The sequence below is a fragment of the Drosophila takahashii genome, chromosome 3R (genome assembly GCF_030179915.1).
Source record: "Drosophila takahashii strain IR98-3 E-12201 chromosome 3R, DtakHiC1v2, whole genome shotgun sequence".
Classification (NCBI taxonomy): domain Eukaryota; kingdom Metazoa; phylum Arthropoda; class Insecta; order Diptera; family Drosophilidae; genus Drosophila; species Drosophila takahashii.
The window spans coordinates 33,460,907-33,483,337 of NC_091681.1; the positions used below are offsets into that span (position 1 = coordinate 33,460,907).

General features: G+C 43.6%; 3 protein-coding genes across 7 annotated transcripts; 2 read left to right on the forward strand and 1 right to left on the reverse strand.

The window, feature by feature from the left end:
* Window positions 1-32: 32 nt before the first annotated feature.
* On the forward strand, window positions 33-9,380 carry Sbf (SET domain binding factor). Its single transcript, XM_017154624.3, has 11 exons — window positions 33-170; window positions 508-609; window positions 675-778; window positions 850-1,173; window positions 1,786-2,751; window positions 2,810-3,819; window positions 4,456-6,032; window positions 6,500-8,099; window positions 8,315-8,439; window positions 8,498-8,580; window positions 8,641-9,380. The coding sequence occupies exons 2-11, from the start codon at window positions 555-557 to the stop codon at window positions 8,731-8,733; spliced, it is 5,937 nt and encodes a 1,978-aa protein (XP_017010113.2). The 5' UTR covers window positions 33-170; window positions 508-554; the 3' UTR covers window positions 8,734-9,380.
* Window positions 8,877-12,285, reverse strand: HisCl1 (Histamine-gated chloride channel subunit 1). 5 transcript variants are annotated; one of them, XM_070216161.1, is made up of 6 exons: window positions 11,874-12,246; window positions 11,615-11,798; window positions 10,767-11,076; window positions 10,486-10,620; window positions 9,677-10,056; window positions 8,877-9,618 (listed from the first exon to the last, which is right to left on the reverse strand). In XM_070216161.1, the coding sequence occupies exons 1-6, from the start codon at window positions 12,047-12,049 to the stop codon at window positions 9,460-9,462; spliced, it is 1,344 nt and encodes a 447-aa protein (XP_070072262.1). In that variant the 5' UTR covers window positions 12,050-12,246; the 3' UTR covers window positions 8,877-9,459. The 5 variants fall into 5 exon arrangements, with proteins under 5 accessions (XP_070072262.1, XP_017010394.1, XP_070072258.1 ...); XM_017154905.3 differs by having other exon boundaries at window positions 8,877-9,606; window positions 11,874-12,245; XM_070216157.1 differs by lacking the exons at window positions 8,877-9,618; window positions 9,677-10,056 and adding an exon at window positions 12,271-12,285 and having other exon boundaries at window positions 10,538-11,076; window positions 11,874-12,210.
* A 508-nt stretch (window positions 12,286-12,793) lies between these two features.
* prd1 (pruning defect 1) lies at window positions 12,794-19,450 on the forward strand. Its single transcript, XM_017156279.3, has 10 exons — window positions 12,794-12,950; window positions 13,152-14,085; window positions 14,634-15,530; window positions 16,106-16,947; window positions 17,006-17,158; window positions 17,227-17,630; window positions 17,688-17,901; window positions 17,963-18,163; window positions 18,221-18,586; window positions 18,647-19,450. Exons 2-10 carry the CDS (start codon window positions 13,203-13,205, stop codon window positions 18,764-18,766), a joined length of 4,080 nt encoding a protein of 1,359 aa, XP_017011768.2. The 5' UTR covers window positions 12,794-12,950; window positions 13,152-13,202; the 3' UTR covers window positions 18,767-19,450.
* Window positions 19,451-22,431: the final 2,981 nt, after the last annotated feature.

Sequence of the window (22,431 nt, forward strand, 5' to 3'; positions counted from 1 at the left end):
CTATCGATATTCGCCATCAGCTGATGCAAACAGTGTTGTGAAACTCGCGGAATTTATTGTGTATTGCATCTATCTTTTTCTATGCAAACTTAAAAATAATAATTATCGCCCCGAATTCCTTGAGATTTGCAGGCAGTGAGCGGGGATTTTCGGCTGCCGGCGGCTGCGAGGTGTGTGCGGGGATATATATATATAGACTGGCCATCCCAGATCCCGGCAAACTTTTCCACTTTGCGTGGCGGGGTGTGGTTAAAACCAAAAAAAAAAGAAGCAAGAAAAAAGACTGAAGACCAAAGACTCGTAAAGCCTGAAAAACGCCTCCGGCGAGCTATAGAAAAGACAATACAATAACAATTCGGATGCCCAGCTAATCATTTATGCGGAGCGCGGAGAGACGGAGCCTAATTAGCATATCAAATTGGATGACGGCACTTTGGATAGTCGCCATCTGCTAAAAGAGAATACGATAACCAAAATAAAACATTTGGCACTCTGTTTATTTCGCAGTTTTCCTGAAAAACCAGACGACTGGCCGGCAATGTTCGCTGGGCAAGATGTCCCGGCTCGCTGATTACTTCGTAATAGTCGGCTACGACAGCGATAAGGAGAGTGAGTGGAATATCTAGATATGCCCGGTAATTAACTAACTTCCTCTCCTGATTTTTTTACCCCAGAAAATGCCACTAATGTGGGTGGCCAGCCGACTTGCGGCAAGATCGTCCAGCGTTTTCCCGAGAAAGATTGGCCGGACACTCCGTTTATCGAGGGCATTGAATGGGTGCGTTCCTTAAAACATTCCACATTCCATTGCATATCTCTGACTTTACCCCCTGTAATCTTTTCAAACAGTTCTGCCAGCCACTTGGATGGAGCTTATCGTACGAGAAGCAGGAGCCCAAGTTCTTCGTCTCCGTGCTGACGGACATCGATGCCAATAAGCACTACTGCGCCTGCCTCAGCTTCCACGAGACGGTGGCCATCACCCAGACGCGCAGCGTGGACGACGAGGATGAGACGATCGGGAACAGCAGGCTGCTGGGGGGCACACCCTCCTCCACGGATGGCATTGCTTCTACGACAGCCACGCCGGCTTCCATCACCCACCACAGCGTCATGTATGCACCCAAGTGTCTGGTGCTCATTTCCCGCTTGGACTGTGCCGATACCTTCAAGGTGGGTTTATAACCAGGAGCTAAGAATCAGGTTTCGGAAAATAACACACTCTGTAAAAAACTTGTGTTATTAACATGTTAAATGTCAAAGTCTTAAGTTAAAAAAAAGTTATTGACATGTGTGCAAAAAATTTTAGCCTACTTATGTTAGAAACATATATAACACACACAGTTTATTTGTGTTATTTACACGTCGTGTTACACAACGTGTTTTTTACACAACGTGTTTTTAACACAATGAGTTTTTGACATTAAAACGTCAAAAATATATGTTGAACTGAAAAATTCACGGTTTTCTGTAGTTGAAAAAATTCATGTATTCTTTGAAACGGATCATTTTCCCTTCGATTCGTTAATGTCCATAAAATGTAATTTTCATTTGTGTTAAAAATGCAGTGTGTAAAAAACACGTCGTGTTAATAACAAATTGTGTAAAAAACACAAGTGAGCTGTGTGTGTCAACAATTATTTTTCACATTTTAACACTTTTGTTTTTGACACACATGTCAAAAACTTTGCTCACACTGTAAAATACAATTTTACATGTTTTTAACATGTGTGTTAAATTCCGAACCCTGCTGAGAATCTCGAATAACCACTTTTTCACTTGCAGAACTGCCTGGGCACCATCTACACGGTTTATATCGAGAATCTGGCCTATGGTCTGGAGACGCTTATCGGCAACATTCTGGGCTGCATTCAGGTTCCGCCGGCGGGTGGGCCACAGGTGCGCTTCTCCATAGGAGCCGGAGACAAGCAGTCGCTGCAGCCGCCACAGAGCTCCTCCCTGCCCACAACTGGGAGTGGGGTGCACTTCCTATTCAAACAACTCGGAATCAAGAATGTGCTGATTCTGCTCTGCGCCGTGATGACGGAGAACAAGATACTCTTCCTGTCCAAGTGCTATTGGCACTTGACGGACAGCTGCCGCGCTTTGGTTGCCCTCATGTATCCCTTCCGGTATACACATGTTTATATACCCATTCTGCCGGCTCCACTCACCGAAGTGCTGTCCACACCCACACCGTTTATCATGGGCATACATAGTTCGCTGCAAACCGAGATTACCGATCTGCTGGATGTGATTGTGGTGGATTTGGATGGCGGTCTGGTCACCATACCCGAGTCGCTCACTCCGCCTGTTCCTATTCTCCCCTCGCCGCTGTGGGAGCAGACACAGGATCTGCTCGGCATGATCCTGTTCCCGAATCTGGCGCAAGCGGATCTCGCGTTTCCCACGCTGGAGCGGCCATCGGCCATGGCCAAGACTGATGCCCAGATCGACAAGGAGCTGCGCGCCATATTCATGCGTCTCTTCGCCCAGTTGCTGCAGGGATATCGCTCTTGCTTAACGATAATTCGGATCCATCCAAAGCCCGTGATCACCTTTCACAAGGCTGGCTTCCTGGGCGCCCGGGATTTGATCGAGAGCGAGTTTCTGTTTCGTGTGCTGGACAGCATGTTCTTCACCACGTTCGTCAACGAACGAGGGCCTCCCTGGCGAGCCTCCGATGCCTGGGATGAGCTGTACAGCTCGATGAACGAGCTGCTCAAGTCGGAGGCGCAGAATCGGAATCTCGTAAGTGGAATTTGCACTTTCTAGATTTTTTAATATTAATTTATCTCTTACCTTTCAGATACTCACACATATCCAGGAATTGGGACGCGTTCTGTACGAGAACGAGGGCACTTTGGCTCATATAACCTATGCCCAGAAAGTCCTGCGCCCGCCAGAGGGCGCTTTCCAGCGGATTCACCAGCCTGCCTTTCCGCGGATAAGCTCCGAGAAGGTGGAGCTCATCATCCAGGAGGGAATACGCAAGAACGGAGTGCCGCAGCGCTTTCATGTGACGCGCAATCAGCACCGGATCATTCCAATGGGACCCAGGTTGCCCGAGGCCCTGGATGTGCGTCCCAATGTCCAGAACTCAGCTAGAAGACTCGAGGTCCTGCGCATCTGTGTATCGTATATCTTTGAGAACCGAATTACGGACGCCAGGAAACTGCTGCCAGCCGTGATGCGCACGCTGATGCATCGAGATGCGCGGCTAATCCTGTGCCGCGAGTTCTTTGGCTATGTGCATGGCAACAAGGCGGTGCTGGATCATCAGCAATTCGAGTTGGTTGTGCGATTCATGAACAAGGCGCTGCACAAATCCTCGGGGATAGATGAGTATACAGTGGCCGCTGCCCTGCTGCCCATGTCCACCATCTTTTGCCGCAAACTATCGACTGGCGTGGTGCAGTTCGCCTACACAGAGATACAGGATCATGCCATATGGAAGAACCATCAGTTTTGGGAGTCCACATTCTTCCAGGACGTGCAGGGCCAGATAAAGGCGCTGTATCTGCTTCACCGTCGCCAGAACGAGCATCAAAAGGAGGCCAACTGTGTGCTGGACGAGGTGCCGCTGGAGGAGCCGACGGCGCTGGAGATTACGGCCGAGCAGCTGCGCAAGAGTCCCACCATCGAGGAGGAGAAGAAGGTTGAGCTGGCCAAGTCGGAGGAGTCCACGTTGTACAGCCAGGCGATACACTTTGCCAACCGTATGGTCTCCCTGCTGATTCCGCTCGACGTGAATGTGGATGCGGCCAGCAAGCCGAAGCCAGCGTTTCGCCTGGAGGAAAATCAGAGCGTTTCCAATAGGTAAGGCTGTTCTTTAATGCTTTGTAAAATCCAGGGTTCTGAAATTGACACACATGTTAAAAACATGAAAAATTGTATTTTACAGTGTGAGCCAAATTTTTGACAGGTGTGTCAAATACAAAAGTGTTAAAATGTGAAAAATAATTCTTAACACACACAGCTCACTTGTGTTTTGTACTCAATGTGTTTTAATACGACGTGTTTTTTACACACTGTGTTTTTAACACAAATGAAAATTAAATTTTACTAACATTAACGAGTCGAAGGGAAAATGAAAAACAAATATGAGGCATGATATCTTATACGTTAGTTTTAACCATTTGAAAGCATATATGAATTCCTTTACTCTGGAAAACAGTGCATTTTTTAATTTTTTTAATGTCAAAAACTCATTGTGTTAAAAACACGCTGTGTAAAAAAAACCTGTCGTGTTAATACCACGTTTTGTAAATAACACAAATGGCATGTGTGTGTTATTTATGTTTCTAACATATGTAGGATACAATTTTTTACACACAAGTCATAACTTTTTTTGAACTTAACACTTTGACATTTAACATGTTGATAACAAAAGTTTTTTACAGTGTGTGTTATTTTCCGAACTCTGTTAAAATCTTTAATCATTTTCACTTACAGTATTATGGGCTCGCACAGCCTGAGCGAACATTCCGACGAAGGATTCGAGGAGAACAATGCTCTGGAAATTGGCGTCACAGTTGGGAAAACCATTTCACGCTTCATCGACAGCGTTTGCACCGAAGGTGGTGTGACCTCCGATCACATACGCAACCTGCACGACATGGTGCCGGGTGTGGTGCACATGCACATCGAATCCCTGGAACCGGTTTACCTGGAGGCCAAGCGCCATCCGCATGTCCAGAAGCCGAAGATCCAGACGCCTTGCCTGCTGCCTGGAGAGGATTTAGTTACCGACCACCTGCGTTGCTTCCTCATGCCGGATGGCCGCGAAGACGATACCCAGTGCCTGATACCCGCAGAGGGAGCGCTCTTTCTCACCAACTACCGCGTGGTGTTTAAGGGTTCGCCCTGCGATCCGCTCTTCTGCGAGCAGGTGATCGTGCGCACCTTTCCGATTGCCTCGCTGCTGAAGGAGAAGAAAATATCGGTGCTCTACCTGGCTCATCTGGATCAAACGCTGACCGAGGGACTGCAGCTGCGATCCAGCAGCTTTCAGCTGATCAAGGTGGCCTTCGATCCGGAAGTAACGCCCGAGCAGATCGAAAGTTTCCGAAAGATACTAAGCAAAGCTCGTCATCCGTTCGATGAGTTTGAGTACTTTGCGTTTCAATCTTATGGCACCATGCTGCAGGGTGTGACTCCGATGAAAACGAAGGAGAAATACTCGACCCTAAAGGGATTTGCCAAGAAGACGCTGCTTCGCGGGGCCAAGAAGGCTGGCTTCAAGCAGAAGCAGCCAACGAAACGCAAGTTGGTATCCGACTATGATTACGGGAGTGCGGAGGCCCAGGAAACTCAGTCCATCGACGATGAGCTGGAGGATGGCGATGAGTTCGAGACGCAAAACAATGCCATGCCCAGATTGCTGACCACAAAGGATGTGGAGCGAATGCGGGAGAGGAGCTATGTACAGGACTGGAAGCGACTCGGTTTCGATGCGGAGGCGCAGCGTGGCTTTCGCATTAGCAATGTAAATACCAGCTATGCCACCTGCCGCTCCTATCCGGCGATTATTGTGGCGCCCGTTCAGTGCAGCGACGCGGCAATAATGCATTTGGGTCGCTGCTTCAAGGGCCAGCGCATTCCGCTGCCCACCTGGCGGCATGCGAACGGAGCCCTGCTCATTCGGGGTGGGCAGCCGAACAGCAAATCGGTCATTGGAATGCTAAAGAACACCACGGGCAGCAATACAAATCACGCCCATCACGATGTCACCCACTATCCCGAGCAGGATAAATACTTCCTCGCGCTAATCAACACGATGCCGAAGCTAACGCCGCTGGCCCACAATCAGTACTCGGGCATGAATCTCTCGATGAGCTCGCTGATGGGCCATGGCTCATCTGAGGATCGACAGCCCCTCACGCCGGAATTGTCGCGCAAGCATAAGAACAATCTGGATGTCAGCGATGGCAGCAAGTCAGGGAGTCAGGGAGGCAAAGGCGGAACAATGAAGGGTAATTCCAAGAACTCATCGGCACATCCCTTTCGCAAGATGCGGCTTTATGCATTGGGTGAGTAGAAATTAGAGCCCTGCATGAGTGGATTCAATTATTTATTTTTAATTTTTTGTTTTATATAAATGAATTAATTAGAATTTTTTGAGTTTAATAGAATTGAATAAATTTGAATTTTGAGTTTAATAGAATTGAAAAAATGAATGAACGACAATTTCTTTTAAACAAGAAAGGCCCATAATTTTGTGATTAAGCCTGAATTTTATTTACCAAGCAGTTAACATTGATTTGTTAATAATTTTTCACTTTTTGTTCTCAAAAGAAACACACAAAAAAAACGTGAAAAACTCAAAAAATTCATAAAAGTTATTCGTCCATTCATTCAATTCGAAATAAATTAGAAATACATTCAATTTATTACACATAGAATTGAATTAAACAATTCAGAAATTTCAGGGCTCTACTAGAAATCTATTCTTTCCTTCAAGTTATATCCCTTTAAATATTTTATATGATTTTCCTAGGAGAGAAATCTCAAGCCAAGTCAAACATGAATGTGGATTTCTGCGCTGACTTTATACCTGTCGACTACCCGGACATTAGGCAATCTAGACCCGCCTTCAAGAAGCTGATTCGCGCCTGCATGCCTTCGCACAATACCAACGAGGCGGATGGCCAAAGCTTTGCCAAAATGGTGGAGCAGTCCGATTGGCTGCAGCAGATCTCCTCACTGATGCAGCTGTCCGGTGCCGTGGTCGACTTGATCGACCTGCAGGAGAGCAGCGTGATGCTCTCGCTGGAGGATGGCTCCGATGTGACCGCCCAGCTGAGTTCAATAGCCCAGCTGTGCCTGGATCCCTACTACCGTAGTCTCGATGGCTTCCGCGTGCTGGTGGAGAAGGAGTGGCTGGCCTTTGGCCACCGCTTTGCCCATCGCAGTAATCTGAAGCCCTCGCATGCGAATACAAATATAGCATTTGCTCCAACCTTCCTGCAATTTCTGGATGTCGTTCATCAGCTGCAGCGCCAGTTTCCCATGGCCTTCGAATTTAATGACTTCTATCTGAGATTCCTGGCATATCACTCGGTGTCGTGCCGCTTCCGCACCTTCTTGTTTGACTGCGAACTCGAGCGATCGGATTCGGGAATTGCGGCCATGGAGGACAAGCGGGGATCGCTGAATGCCAAGCATTTGTTTGGAACCGGTGGTGGCATGGCGACCAATGGATCGGATGATGAGTGCAATGTATATCCCCTGGATATCAGGAGTCAGAGGGCACCTGCTCCCCTGAATCGCATTGGTCACTCCATCTTCGATTATATCGAAAGGCAGCACAACAAGACGCCCATATTCTACAATTTCCTATATTCAGGCGATAAAGGGATGACCCTGCGACCACAGAATAATATAGCCTCCCTGGATCTTTGGAGTTACTACACCAACGAGGAGCTGGCCCAAGGTTCCCCTTACGATTTGGAAGTAACCACTGTGGACGACGAAATCGATCTGTCCGAAATGAAGGGCAAGCGCATGGTCATCACCGCCGGCTATGACAACATGGAGAAGTGCAATCCCAATGCCTATGTCTGCCTGCTCAGCGAGGTGAAGCAGGCGGAGACGGAGCGAGGACATCTGCCCCAGAAGTGGCTGCAGGTTTGGAACAGTCTGGTGGTGCCCCAACTGGAGCCGGCTGCTCGCAATGCTTCGCTGGGCAACAACATCTTTGTGCAAACGCATCAGCACAAGCGCTCCACGCTGGAGATAATCATGAAGGGACGACTGGCGGGCTACCAGGACAAGTACTTCCATCCGCATCGCTTCGAAAAGCATCCCTACACCACGCCCACCAACTGCAACCACTGCACCAAGCTGCTCTGGGGTCCGGTTGGCTATCGGTGCATGGACTGCGGCAACTCGTACCATGAAAAATGCACGGAGCACTCAATGAAGAACTGCACAAAGTACAAGGCCATCGACGGAGCGGTGGGGCCGCCGAATGTGAACATGTCGCAGGGCGACACAGCCAGCATCGCTTCCAGTGCCGCCACCACGGCGCGAACCTCCAGCCATCATTTCTACAACCAGTTTAGCAGCAACGTTGCCGAAAATCGGACGCACGAGGGGTGAGTTTTGATTCTAGGTCATCTAGGAAAGTTCCGCGAATGCGAAAAAAGAATATCCAAAAACCAGTTGTCTATCTAAACGCTTAAAACAAAAGTTGATTAGTACAAAAAATGTTAAATTGTTGTTAGGTTGATTCTCAACATATTGTTGTTATTTCCCCTATACTATTGTTACTGGCATATATTTTAAATTCATATTTTTTAAATTCCCACAGACATCTGTACAAACGAGGCGCTTTGCTCAAAGGATGGAAACAGCGTTGGTTTGTTCTGGACTCGATTAAGCATCAACTGCGTTACTATGACACTTCTGAGGACACCGCTCCCAAGGGCATCATTGGTAATAAATTTATGCACACTTTTAATGACGGCATAATAATTATTCAATACTTTTAAAGAATTGGCTGAGGTGCAATCAGTAACTGCCGCACAACCTGCACAAATTGGCGCAAAACGCGTAGATGAAAAGGGATTTTTTGATGTGAGTTAAATCGAAACCACAAGTAGTATCAAAAATAAAACTCTTTTCAATCAATTTCAGCTTAAAACATCAAAGCGCACCTACAATTTCTACGCAATCAATGCAAATCTGGCACAGGAATGGATTGAAAAGTTGCAGGCATGTTTGCAATAGACGGGGAAATTCATGCTTTATTCAAACACCCGAATTTGGTTAACTTTCCCTTCCGTTCCTTTCTGTACGGCGCTATGCAAAGTTTTGTTGTAGGATAAATCAGTATGTTTCCAGTTCTACGTATTAATATTTTGAATCTGTGGCTCCGCCATCATATCATAGCTAAAACTATCACTTTAGAATTTCCTTAGTTGATTTGAGAAATCGCTCGTACCCATTAACATAAATGTTAGCAACAATTATGCCAAGCAACCAGCGAAACGTTAGTTAAAGAATGAAATCCATCTGTAAATGTGAATGTAAAGAAACTATAAAATTATGTGATTATATAAACAAACAAAAATCAGACTATATGATAAATTAACGATAAAAGAAATATGGAAAAGGCCGCAAATCCCGCAAGTTTTTGATATAATTTTTTTTATACATAATCTTTATGCCTAAACTATATAGGTTTATAGTGAATTTACCAAAGATTATTCCACCTTTGTTGCGCAATTGAAATGCATTTCTTGATTGCTTCCTTTAAACTAAACCCTATTATTAAACGCTTTCCTTTATTTATACACTACACGATAATCAATATAATACATACTTTAATGCAATTATTTGTGGCTTACAAACGATAATATACATTTTTAAACAAATGCGCTTGGTATTGTTTATTGTTTACGTTCTATATTCTATATTCCTTTTGGAGAAACGAATGATTTGCCATCATTTCCATCATAGGAACGTTGTCCAGTAGACAATGTTGAGTATAAAGAACGAGAACGGGAAGAAAAAGCGCGAGAATTTGTCTATATAAATGGCTGTGGCATGGCCATGGCAGAAAGTGTCGTACTGGGGCTCAATTATCGATTCCCGATGATGCTGTAAGGCAAGCTAAGAGGCGTCAGCCGGGGCAGGTAACTTGTGTATATATATTATTCTTCAAACTCACCTTTAGATCGTCTAGGTCACTGATGTTCTCATCCGAATAGCCTTTCATCGCCTTGGTGGCCACCGGTCCCATAAAGTTGTTGACCACCGCAAACTCCATCAGCGAGAGGAAGACAAACACCGAACAGGACGACATCCAGACGTCTATAGCCTTCACATATGACACCGGTGGCAGCGACTGTTGCGACTGGGTATTCTGGGTGGCCAGGGTCAGCAGCGAGGTCACTCCCAGTGTAACTCGAGCTGGTATCGCCTCCGGTTTAATCCAGAACGATATCCACGACATGACCACGATCAGAGCCGAGGGTATGTAGGTGTGGAACAAGTGGTAGCCCAGGCGTCGTCGCAAATTGAACACAATGGCCAGGCAGGTGAAGTTGCCTAGGAGAAAGAATAATAAGTAATTGAAAGAGGGTATAAATCTATAATAATCATGCAATTATAACTGTAGGTTAGGTTAACCTTAGGTTAGCTTGACCCAAATCTTACTAAGATTATTATTACAATTACAAGTAAATGAAAGATGGTATATATGTAAAATAATCATACAATTTTAATTCTAGGTGAGGTTAACCTTAGGTTATGTTGACCGAAATATTACTAAGAACTTTATTATTATTACAATTACAAGTAAATGAAAAATGGTATAAATCTAAAAAAATCATACCATTTTAATCGTAAGTTAGATTAACCTTAGGTTAAGTTGACCGAAATCTTACTAAGAAGTTTATTATTACAAAATTATAGCACAGTTTAAGCTTCTCAATATTGATAAGCAATATTCTAACTTTTAACAATTTTTATTCTCACCCGTTGAGTACTCTATGGTGCAATCGGTCGTGTAGTTATTTGATATGTCCAGCTGTGGCAGCTCAATCTCCGCATTAACCACCAGTGGGTCGGTCATGTTCCAAATGAAAACCAAATCCTCCACCGTATGGGATACTGCCAATCAAAGCTCGTTAAAATTTGAATCAAACCTCAAGTTTGAAATATGAATAAGTGTTACTCAAGAAGCGCAATATGGAAACTTTCAAGCGATAAAGGACACGGCAGGGTCACTACTTCAAAAACTTCACACTTCCACCTACAACTTTCGATCATCATAGAGCAGATTTGTGTGTCATGGGGATAAGACTCAAACTTCATGGCGCACGAAAGGACCAAAGTGAGCTTGGACATGTAGAGCAGCGTTTTGTCATGGTACAACCAGAGATAGTGGTTCGGAATGCTCATCTCGTGGAAGGTGACCTTCTTGGCGTTCTTGAAGAAGCAATCGGGTCGCCAGATGCTGTGCAGCCAATCCACATCCAAGATGCGGTACTGCTCGCTCATGTTTTCCGGCAGCCGCAGGCGAGGATCACGCCAGCTTTGTGCAAGGAAGATGTCCGTCACATAGGTCTACGAAAAGGAAAAGCAATATAATGGAACGTAAAATTATGAGAAGGGAAAATAAAAACGGAGATCAAAGTTTAAATTATTAAAATTGCTAATTGTTAAAAGTTACTATAAATGGATTTCTACTAGAAGTTTTTTAGAAGCCGAGTCTTAAAGTTTGAGGTTCAAACTGAAATAATCTGGTCTCTTACATATTTATGGGTTTAATAATTCATTGGATTTAATAGCAATTTATCTACGAAAAGGAAAAGCAACTAAATGAAACGTAAAATTATGTGGAGGGAATATATATCGTAAATGGAGATCAAACATTAAATTATTAAAATTGTTCATAAATAAACACATATCTTTGTTTAAGTTATTATAAATGGATTTCTACTAGAAGTTTTCTAAAAGCCGAGTCTTATAGTTTGATATTTATTGTAATATTCAAACTTGAAGAATCTGGTCTTTTATAGTCCTTAATATTTATGGGTTATTGACCATTGTACAATAATTCATTGGATTTAATAGTTTGTTACATAAATTAATCATGACTCACCATGGACTCCTCGTTGATGGAGTCTAACGAGAGCACTGTGACATGGAAATAGACGACCGTGGGCTGGCCCAGGAGCTTGGGAGCCCGGTTCTTGTCGTAGGTCTTGGAGGGAATGGGCAGAATGTCGGGGAGCGATAGGCTCGACTCGTAGTGGGAGACCAGCTCGGCGCTCTCCGTGTTGTTTCTGCGGAACAGTGGGAACGCAAGGTTGTTGTGTGGGGTAAATCTGATGAAACTGGGCAAACGCACTGGCACCCACCTGAAACCATGAACACAATGGCACTGCTGGATCGATTGCTCCAGCGCGTGCAAATATATGGCCACCGCAATGAGGAATCTCAATTCTACCAATTTGCTAGTTGGTCCCTGCATTATGAGCACACTTCCTTCGGCTTTCGTAATATTCCTCTGGGACACATCGCTCCCGCAGTCCATGTCATTTCCCAAAGGTGCTCATCTCCGGTGGGCGCTCGGATATGAACTGGATCTGGAGGGGATTACTTAACGAGTGTGGAATTATATTTTTACTCGTACCGCTGCAAAAACCAATAAACAAACGGCAGAAACGGCAGAGTTATCGCGACGATTGTGATGTGCTGCAAAGTGTGATAAATTAATTTCTAAGGTTTCATTCGCTTTCATTGGCATTCGCCTACACTACTTTTCAAATTGACAACTGACCCCGGTTCGTGAAATAACAAAGAGGAAATGATGTGCGTACACCGACTGACAAGGGCATTAATTTGAATGTGCACTCTGTATTTGCGACTAAATAACTTTGAAATATGAAAAACAGCTTGTCTGCGCGAAATAACGAATATTAGCGCCAACGACCGATGTCACAAACTGTTTTATCGGCCAAGTTCCAGCTTTTGATTTCACCAAAGGTTTTGTTTCAGCTGCTTCAAATCACCCCTTTAAAATTTTTTAATATTTAAAATCAATAAGTTTTCTAAGAAATATTGTATTATTACTATCACCCTAATAACGTAATATTTATTTATTTTTGTTGAATTTCGAATTCGATTTTTAAAGCTAAATATTAAAATCGGAAACGGTTAATATTTGTAAACCGGAACTTAACCCGTTTGTAACGGTTGGCGTTGCCAACTACTTTTCCGGTCTGGCAGCGCTGGCGCGCAATCAGCTGTTCGCAGAGTTGGCAACTCTGTGAGGTCAAAATATTGATTGTTTCACTTGCCAAGGGTTTTTTTTTGGCAATACAAAAATGTACAAGTGGCGAAAAGTCTAAATATAAATACCCTAAAACACAAAGAAAACAAAATACAAACCAAGCAGACCGAAAGTAACATGGACTCCTGCGATACAATCGCAGGTGAGTGACGAAAACCAGAGATTGTAAAATCCCGGTGCGATTTTACAAGGTGCCAGTGGGTGGGAGGGGTCAGGGGTCATTTTCCTTTGTGCAGTGACGCGATTTCGCTGCGGCGCATTGTGCAACTTGTGGATATTGATTAATAGCCAGAACGCCGAGATACACAAATAATGGTTAAATGAATTTTTCAATTTTTTAAAGGGTAAAAACCACTTGGAAACCGAAACAAACTCTCTTGACAAACGTGCGAAAATGGAATCCCCGCTTTTTCCCAAGGCCAACAACAATCTGGGCATGGACAAGATGAGCTCCAGCCTGAACAGCAGCACCATGGAAGACACCACCCCCAGCGATTCGGGAATTCAGCTCCTGGACTCGGAGAACAGCGACGTGATGGTGGAGTCCATCTGCTCCTACGAGGAGAATCTGCGACCGAATCCCCTCCCATCGGTGGATCCCAACTCGAATGTAACTGCTGCTCCCGAGGAGTCCATGACCATCAGCGAGTGCTCCACGTTCGATGCCACGGAGAAGATTGTCTATCGTCGCAAGGTGCACAAGGCCTCGTCCGCCTCCAAGGCCCCGAAGAAAAGAGTATCCTTCCACGAGGACATCCTCAAGAACACGCGAACGGATAACATTCACATAGAGCATGGGTTTATCACCTACAAAAACGGCCGGAAGCTGGCCTTTGCCAACTCGGCTGGCGTGGCCGGCGCTCCGGGAAGGTATTCCTGGTGTCCGGATCGCGAGCGACCAGAGGGACCCAATGAAATCTGCGCCGCTGGCCGGGAAGACAATGGCGAAGAGGCTGTCGGCGGGGCCAGGCGCAAGAGACATCTGGTCTACCGGAATGCCTGCTCCGATGTGCTGGACTACGACAACATTTACGACACCGACGAGGCGCCCGGTCTGCACTACGACACCTCGGGCGTCTTCGAGTATGGACCTGCGGCCCTGGAGAAGCAGGAGGAACCGGCGCGGCTCTACAAGTGCAACTGCAGCAGCTCCAACTCGAGTTTGGACTCGGACGAGCAGGACAAGAACTCCAATGCGAATCGCAAGCAGTACGAGCAGGCCAAGAGCAGCTCCTGCGATTGCATTGGCATGAGCAACGCCAACAACAATCTAATCGGTAAGATAATCTTTATTCGAATTATTATCAGGGTTCGGAAAATAACACATACAGTAAAAAACTTGTGTTATTAACATGTTAAATGTCAAAGTGTAAAGTTCAAAAAAAGTTATTGACTTTTGTGTAAAAAATTGTATCCTACATATGTTAGAAACATAAATAACACACACATGGCATTTGTGTTATTTACACGACGTATTAACACGACATGTTTTTTTACACAGCGTGTTTTTAAGACGATGAGTTTTTGACATTAAAAAATTTTAAAAATGCACGGTTTTCCAGAGTATAAGAATTCATATATGCTTTGAAATGGTTAATGTTAATGTCAGTGTTAAAAACACATTAAGTAAAAAACACAAGTGAGCTGTGTCTGTTAACAAATATTTTTCACATTTTAACACTTTTGTAACTGACACACATGCCAAAAATTTTCATCACACTGTAAAATACAATTTTTCATGTTTTTAACATGTGTGTCAATTTCAGAACCCTGATTATAGTACATACCACATGATAAATAATATAAATTTCCCCTCCTAATTAAGGTGAAAACTGTTACTATTCAGAGCCGAATATCGGCGATGCCGACAGTCCCAAGATCAAGTCGGTTTGGAACAAGGAGAAAAAGCCCAAGTCGAGCTGCTTGAAGAAAACCAAACGGCAGACGAACGTCATCCTTGAGCAGGATCTCAATGGGCGGGTGAAGAAGTTCAATGTGCACGACATCAAGCACCAGTTGCTGGACAACAGTAGCAAGATGATCTTTGGCTCGCTGAAGAGCATCTTTACCATGCCGCTACCGGAGCGCGGAGTGCCCGAGGGTTCCGAGGATCTGCAGGCGGTGGTCGAGTGCGTCCCTGAACTCGAGCAGACACCTGAGCACAAAGCACGGCCCACGGCCGAGTCACCACCACTCAAAGCCAAGCCATTCCTCAGCAAGAGTCTCGATGGCAGCAAGCAGGCACAACCAGTCAAGAAATTCGTGCACAATGTGGACGAGCAGCTGCGTCACAAGAACGAAGACGATGGTGCCGATGGCTCCACGGAGGCCTCGCCGATGGAATCAAAGCAGTCGCTGATGTTGCACCGCCAAGAGGAATTCGATAAGGAAACAGTGCCAATGGGCCAATGCAGCGCACAGGGCGAGTTCCGCAGCAAGTTTATTATAAACTGCGAAAGCACCGTCTTCGAGCACACAGGCGTATCCTACGAGACGGGTGAGCCGCCATCGGATCTCTCCTCCGGCAATCAGCACACCAGCGTGGCCAGTTTGCTGGAGCAGAACACTCCGATCGCGGAGCCGGCAGCTAGTCACATCAAGAAATCATTCTTGGACGCTCCCATCGCCAAGACGTTCAGTAATTTCTTTCGCAGCTTTAAGGAGAGTTCAAGTGCGGTAGCAACACCAGTTGAAAAGAACGAGCAGGACGATAGCTATTTCGGTAAGCAAAATTATATTCTTGATTATTTGATAGTATGGCTTAAAAGCTTCTGAAAAACATTTGTCACCTGTGAACTCCATAAAGAACGAATCCACCAATTAATTTTTTGTAATAAGTAGAATTATTTTTGAATTAATTAGAGTTTTGAGCTTAATAGAATTGAATAAATTTGAATTTTGAGTTTAATAGAATGAATTCCGAAATAATTCAAACGACAATCTATTGAAGAAGAAAGGGCCAAATTTTGTGATTAAATCTGCCTGAATTTTATTTACTAAGCAATTAACATTGATTCGTTAAAAATGTTTCACTTTTTGTTCTCAAAAGAAAACAAAAAAAACTGGCAAATTCGAAAAACTCATAAAAATATTTCATTTATTCATTCAATTCGAAATTAATTAGAAAAACATTTCATTTATTTCACATAGAATTGAATTAAACTAATCAGAAATTTCTTGGCATACTATGATAAAACAAAAATTGAATGATTCACGCAGGTCCCTAATTGACAATCATGCATTTATTTTTTAAATTCTCTCCGAAAACTAAAAATCTCAAAAATGCTCCCATTGCAGCTTCGAAAAAGTCAAAGCCGCCGCAGCAGCAGGCACCACCGGCGGGCAAGCTTCCACGGGATTACTCCTCATCCACCATATCCGAACCCAGTTCCAATACGACCAGCAGCAACCATCAGATCGCGATGAATCCACAGCTCGGCAATGCAGAGCGTCATTCCCGGCACCTTCCGTCGCCGCTGAAGAAGCGCGGACAACCGCTGCAGCCGCCCCGTTACTACGATCAACATTCGCAGCATTCGCAGCTTCAGAGCCGCAGCCTTCACAGTCCCAGTAGCTATTTGGCAGCTGGACGCGGCGGCAGTGGACGCGACTCGAAGAGCACCATCCTGAGCGAGGAATTCGACGACATACTAACCATCACCACCACGGATACGACTAACGACAAGCGTTCGATGGACAGCGAGATGGTCATCGTAGACTACACCGATGTGGACTATGCTCATTTGCTGAAGCCGCCAGCTCCGGCGGCCAAAACCTCGCTAATCAATCGATTCCTTCGCAATGTGACGCAGAAGAAAATAATGGAGACCTCCATAAGAAAGAACAATTTCTTCGCCGATAAATTGCGAACTGAACAAAGGAACACGGGTTCCGATTTGTATGTCAAGGGTGCGCGGCCAAAGAACTACGAGTTGATAGATGATCTAAACGCTGAGATCGCCATGGAGATTGAGATGTGCGGCACGAATTCACCGCGAAGGGAATTGGCCATAAGTCTGGATAACGATTTGCCAGGCAGCTCATCCAATTTTGAACTGGGCATCGGAGAGATCTCGATTGATGTTTTCAAAGGGAGAACTTTGCTCAATCTACACCAATCGAATGAGCAGCTAATGAAGGTAGTTTATGGATTTAAACAATTTTTAAAATATTTAATTAATACCCATCATCTTTTAGGTTTTCAAACTGTATACAGGCTACAGTGTTGATGGCATCATGACACCTGTTTTAGTCCTACTCACAGATAAAACCCTCTATGTGGCAAATATGGAGCGAAGTAATCTGTGTGTGAAGTTTGTGTTGGCCTACAAGGACTTGGATGTTATACTGGTAATAGTTAAATACTATTATTCCTTTAATACATTTAATTGTAAATATTTTTTTTAATATTCTTAAAGATGGGACCCTTTGGCAACACCGTTTTGCTCAGCAACAGCACGCGAGATATGCAGCAGGTTCTGCTCGCAGGTGGACCCTATCCGGCCGGTTCTCTGGTGGCCAATCTGGAGCTTTGCGCCCGACGCAGTGGCTCCACCCTGCCTGCAGTTGGTCAACTTACGCTGGAGCATTTGGCTCCCCTGCAGGCTTTTGTGCGCGCCAACAGCTGTGTGGGCGTAGCTGAGCACTGGCTGTTTTATGCCGTGGTTAATGTGCCAGCTGGCGGGGCAATGCGAGTTGAATCGCCTAGCGAGCTGCTGGGACCCTCCATCAAAGGATTCCTCATGCACCGACGACTCAAGCAGACCACAAGCACATCAGCGGCTGCAAGGATTTACTGGCAACCAGGATTCTTTCTTCTAAAGTTCGTAAAACCCTTTGATTTGAGAGAAATTTTTTTTATCATTTATTTATTTTATAGAGCTGGCGTATTGTATATGTTTAACGATTCCACCCAGAGGCTTCCCAGCTGGGCCATGGCTTTGGCTGAGTGTCAGGGCGCCCAGCGAACTGTGAAATCGGAGCGTCCGCACTGCTTTGAGATAACGCTAAAGGGTGAGCTCCTGCAAATGGCGGCTCCCGACGAGTATGTGGCCTCCGAGTGGCTCCAGGCCCTTTTGCAATCAGCCAGTGGTGTAAGTAAACAAATAGCATTAAAAATAAGCAATTTATAAATTTTGTATGCCTTTTTTTTAGCTTGTGGTTCAAGACGAGAAGCACAAAACCCTGGGCTGTACTTTAATAGTTACTGAAAACCATTTGATAACCTTGCGTGAAGACTTTTCGGCTCCCTTGCGACAAATTAGCCAGCAAGTTGATGGCAATGCAGTCGCTCCGGAGAACAAGGAAGTTTTGCTTGAAGAGGATATGCTAAGTGTTTTCGAAACCAGCAGCTTGGTGAGTAAGCTAATTGTTTACCAAATTAATTACTTAAAAATCTATCTTAATTTTTAGATGGGCTCCACCATCAGTACACCTACACGCACTCAACACTCGTACTCCTCGCTGAGCTCCACGCCCACCAAGCAAACAAACGAGCCGCCGGCTTCGAAGGAAAATGCAACATCACCCGGAAAATCGCAGCGAATGACCAGTGTTTATGGAAAGAACTCTGGCCTGGCGATACTCACCTGTGCGGATATTAAAGCGATGACTGGCATTAAGATAACGTCGCGTAGCGAGACTTGGTGGTGCATATTGGAGTTCTCTTGTCAGGAAGCCCCGTTGGAAAATCTAGACGATTTGGTGATCTTCTTTGCCAGCAGCATGGAAATGCAACGTTTTCTGCGGTTGCTAGAGCAACTTTGGCAGTCTAAAAATGTGGGTTTTCCACTCTTTTCCATCCAGTACTTTAAAATAACTTAATTTATTATTTTTCAGAACGATCTATTTCCAATAACCCTACTGGACGACGGCGACTCTCTGGCGGAGCAGTGTACCCAACTCTATATGGACACTAATAGGGCCTGGGAGCCCCTGCTATCGGCTGCGCTGGGTTAACGTGGCCATAGCGATATATACTCCATTTACAAATAGACAATTATATTTCCATATAACTCAAGCGTTAAATATTCTATCCTGAATACTCAAATAGCTAAAGAACAAAAAGTATTGGTATCTATATAGTCGGTATAATGTATTATGATTTTGTAATGCCTGCCTCCGCTTGACTCATTCATTCATTTGCGCTTAGTAACGAATCATTTGAATAATTTTTGTGATATTAACCTTAAAATCGATGATCTTTGGTCTACTTCTTTTGTAGGTTATTTATACTTGTTTTCTACACTCATTGTTTCTTACCTTTTATAAATACATTGTGTACAAATATTGCACAGAAAAATAAGGACAAAATATTATACATACGTAATCTAACTTATATGAATATGAATATTGAGAATGTAATCCATAATATTATGTTTTGGGGGTGCTCTGAATGGTCCAAGGATCATATCCATATGATATACGAATAACAATATATGGCTATTTATAAAATAAACCAAACATGAACATTTATAAATGTGTATTAGGAAAGGTGTGCAAGGTGGACTTAATCTTTTTTTGCAAAGCTGTGCCTGTCTTTTTCAATTAGCATAGATTAAATACCCCTCCTAACGTCCCGACTTTTTGCCGTAAGCCTTTCAGCCCACTAAAAGCTCATGATAATTAATAAAACGAATAAACGCCATTAAGAAACGAATTTTTATTTTATCCTAAGCTCATTGAGTGATGGTCCTTGACATTTTCAATTATTGCAAGTGGTGATAGGGTTTATCTTGGCCGCATAGGAAAGGGTTTACGAGTTCCTAAGTCGGGTATTAGCTGAAAAGATTTCGGAGGAGTACGGGAACCTGCACGCTTATGATGGATGTGTGCGAGGGAGATGGGGATGGGGGTCTTGAGAGGATGCTGAATAGGGAAACGAGTTACATACTAATATCATAACATTAACATTACATACATAGGGTATGTACTTATGTTTGTATGTATGTATTTGCAGGTACATTCTGTACCCAAGTGTGAGTGTATCGAGGTACTTGATAATGCCGGTGATCGAGTTTTAGGTGTCTTAGCCGATATTTGGAATATTTGCCCGGTTGCCGGGCAACACAATTCATAATTGGAAAATATGCATTTAAATTCTAGATAAAACACATGTAACAGTTGCAATTGCTCGAAAATCAAGCTAAACAAAGCATTGCATTCAAAGGTTCAATTCAAGCGCGTCAGAAAGAGAGGGTCTGGGAGAGAGAGAGTGAGGGAGAAAGCAAGAGAGTGAGAGACGAAGCAAGGAGAATGTGAGAGAACGTAAAAAAACTCCAACCCTCTTAATAAAACGAGTAGAAGACAAGACTGCAACAGGAAAAAACAAGAATGAGAAAGACATACAGACAAGCGCACACTCAGGCATTTATGCAAGTGCAAGTGTGTGTGTGCATTAACACATAAAAATTAAGGTGCAGTCGAAACGACTAGCCAGCGCCCTGCACTTTTGTTTTGAATTTTATTTGGGTCTATAACTTTCTAATGTTATTTTCAATATTTAAAAAAATGGAATTTAAATATTACAGCTTAAAAAAGTGGGTTGTAAAAAAAACATAAAATATTCTTTAAATTAATCATAATAAATTTCAACTTGTTTTATAACTTAAAAGATATTTAAATTTTTGAAAAATATTTTAAAGAATTAAACACTCATTGTGGAACTAGTCGAACAGTTTGATATTCTTGTTATTATTTATTAATATTATTTTGTAAATTAGAATTTATAAAAAATAGTTTTATCTGTCATTAAAAATCCCCAGTAGTACATCAAGTTCAAGACGGATCAGTGATTTGAAAATGGGTCGAAACTCCTACTCCTAGGGGGCGGTATTGTACCGATCTCGAACCCTTTGCCGTGGGTCTGGAAAACATGAAAACACTTGCGAGCCGAGCGAAGGGAAGAGAACAGGGGAAGCGGCAGAATCAGAAACAGAACTTGTCTTAGTTCCACGGCCTGCTTTCTTTCGCCGCTGGACTCACTTTCATTAATACAACACACAGCAGAAGCAGCAGAAGAAGAAGCAGAATTGAATGCAACGAGAGCAATGCGCTCGAGAACGCGAACGCTCTGCTCTCTCGCTCACTCCTCTCCTCTTCTCCCCCTTCCCATCCGTATCCGTGGGCAAACAGATCCAGATACATGCACACAAGCATATAACCAAACATAGATACTTGAAAACACACGGTACATACGCCGGTACATACGGACATTCACATGTAAACGTATAAGTGCACAGCAATACCACACAACCCCAAAAAGTTGGAAAACCAAATAAAAATACAAGGCGCATTGTGTGTGCGTTTTTCTTGTGGACAGTCGGCACCGATCTGCGGATACCCTACTTGCAAGATCAAGTCGAATTTTTAGGATTAATATTTTGAAACTTATTTTTTAACCCGAGAAAAAATAAAGTGTTTCATATTTTGGTTGATTGGACTTTTATATTTTATAGGATATTTTATTTACTAAATTAAAATTGATATCCCTTCAATATTTAATCGTTAAGATAAAAGAGTATAGGACATCCGAATCCAATTTTTAAAATGCAAATAATTGTATTTTTACCATTTAAAAAAAGTGCAATCTTTATGGCCTTTTTTGATCGTGCTTAATATCAAATCCACATATTCGAAAAGTCATCCTGCTTGGCGTTGTCAATTTATTTGTTGTTGCCTCACGACGGCGGTCACAAAAAGTAGCTCATCTCTCGCTGGAAACCAGTTTTTATGCTACGCTCGCAACCGGTTTTCATCCTGAATTTCGTGTCTCGCTGCGTGTCTGGCTTATGAGGCTCGGAGCCTCAGTCTCAGTCCCAGCATAAATTGCACTTCGCCTGCACGGATCCACGGATCGCGCATGAATATTCTGGCCCAGCAGAATCTGGAAATCCCGGCAGCAGCACCAGGAGCAGGGGCCTGGGGCCAGTGTCATATGCCCGGCGCTCGGTGCAGCGAAATGTAAGGAACACAGCACAGAACGTACAAATAAACGCGCATTTTCCAGAGAAGTAGAAAAACTTCCACCCTCAAAGCGGCACACAGCGCACATACAAACAGACAGTCGTACAAACACACACAGCGAACTAATACAAACATGTAAGAATGCTGCAGTCGTGCAGTTGGAAGGTATGCGACCAGTTTGGTACCGAGTAAAAGGTATCATTATTAGGGAGAGCGACTTTTATAGCACAAACTTTTGTTTATAAAGTACCTGCTTAATAATGTTAAATTTATAATGAATTTCTGTAATATATTTCTATATATTTCTGTGTTTCTTAGCCAAACAACGATCTTAACTGCAGATTAAAATGAGCAGGATAGATTAATGATAATAGTGCCATTAACAGAAAGCATCGATTTTAACTGCTGGTATAATAAATAGGATAGTTTCTCAATAATAGTGCCATTACCCAATGAATATTTGTTACGCTAAACAATTATCTTAACTGAAGGTTAAAATAAACAGGATAGTTTAAAAATATTAGTGTCATTAGCCAATGAATTTTTCTTACGCTAAACACCTTAAAGTATCATTATTCTTAAAAACTATCATAAACCATCATAATAAATCAAAATAAATGATTGATCTTATCTGCAGGTTAAACTAACCAGGAGCGATG

Excerpts from the sequence above, each read along its gene's own strand:
- HisCl1 (XM_070216161.1), bottom strand. The coding sequence starts at position 12,049 with ATGGACTGCGGGAGCGATGTGTCCCAGAGGAATATTACGAAAGCCGAA. Across the intron at positions 11,077-11,614 it reads CCATCAACGAGGAGTCCATG|ACCTATGTGACGGACATCTT; the intron begins GTGAGTCATGAT and ends TCCTTTTCGTAG. Across the intron at positions 10,057-10,485 it reads CACCATAGAGTACTCAACGG|GCAACTTCACCTGCCTGGCC; the intron begins GTGAGAATAAAA and ends TCTTTCTCCTAG.
- Sbf (XM_017154624.3), top strand. The coding sequence starts at position 555 with ATGTCCCGGCTCGCTGATTACTTCGTAATAGTCGGCTACGACAGCGAT. Across the intron at positions 610-674 it reads CTACGACAGCGATAAGGAGA|AAAATGCCACTAATGTGGGT; the intron begins GTGAGTGGAATA and ends TTTTTACCCCAG. Across the intron at positions 2,752-2,809 it reads AGGCGCAGAATCGGAATCTC|ATACTCACACATATCCAGGA; the intron begins GTAAGTGGAATT and ends CTTACCTTTCAG.
- prd1 (XM_017156279.3), top strand. The coding sequence starts at position 13,203 with ATGGAATCCCCGCTTTTTCCCAAGGCCAACAACAATCTGGGCATGGAC. Across the intron at positions 14,086-14,633 it reads CGCCAACAACAATCTAATCG|GTGAAAACTGTTACTATTCA; the intron begins GTAAGATAATCT and ends CTCCTAATTAAG. Across the intron at positions 18,587-18,646 it reads AACTTTGGCAGTCTAAAAAT|AACGATCTATTTCCAATAAC; the intron begins GTGGGTTTTCCA and ends ATTATTTTTCAG.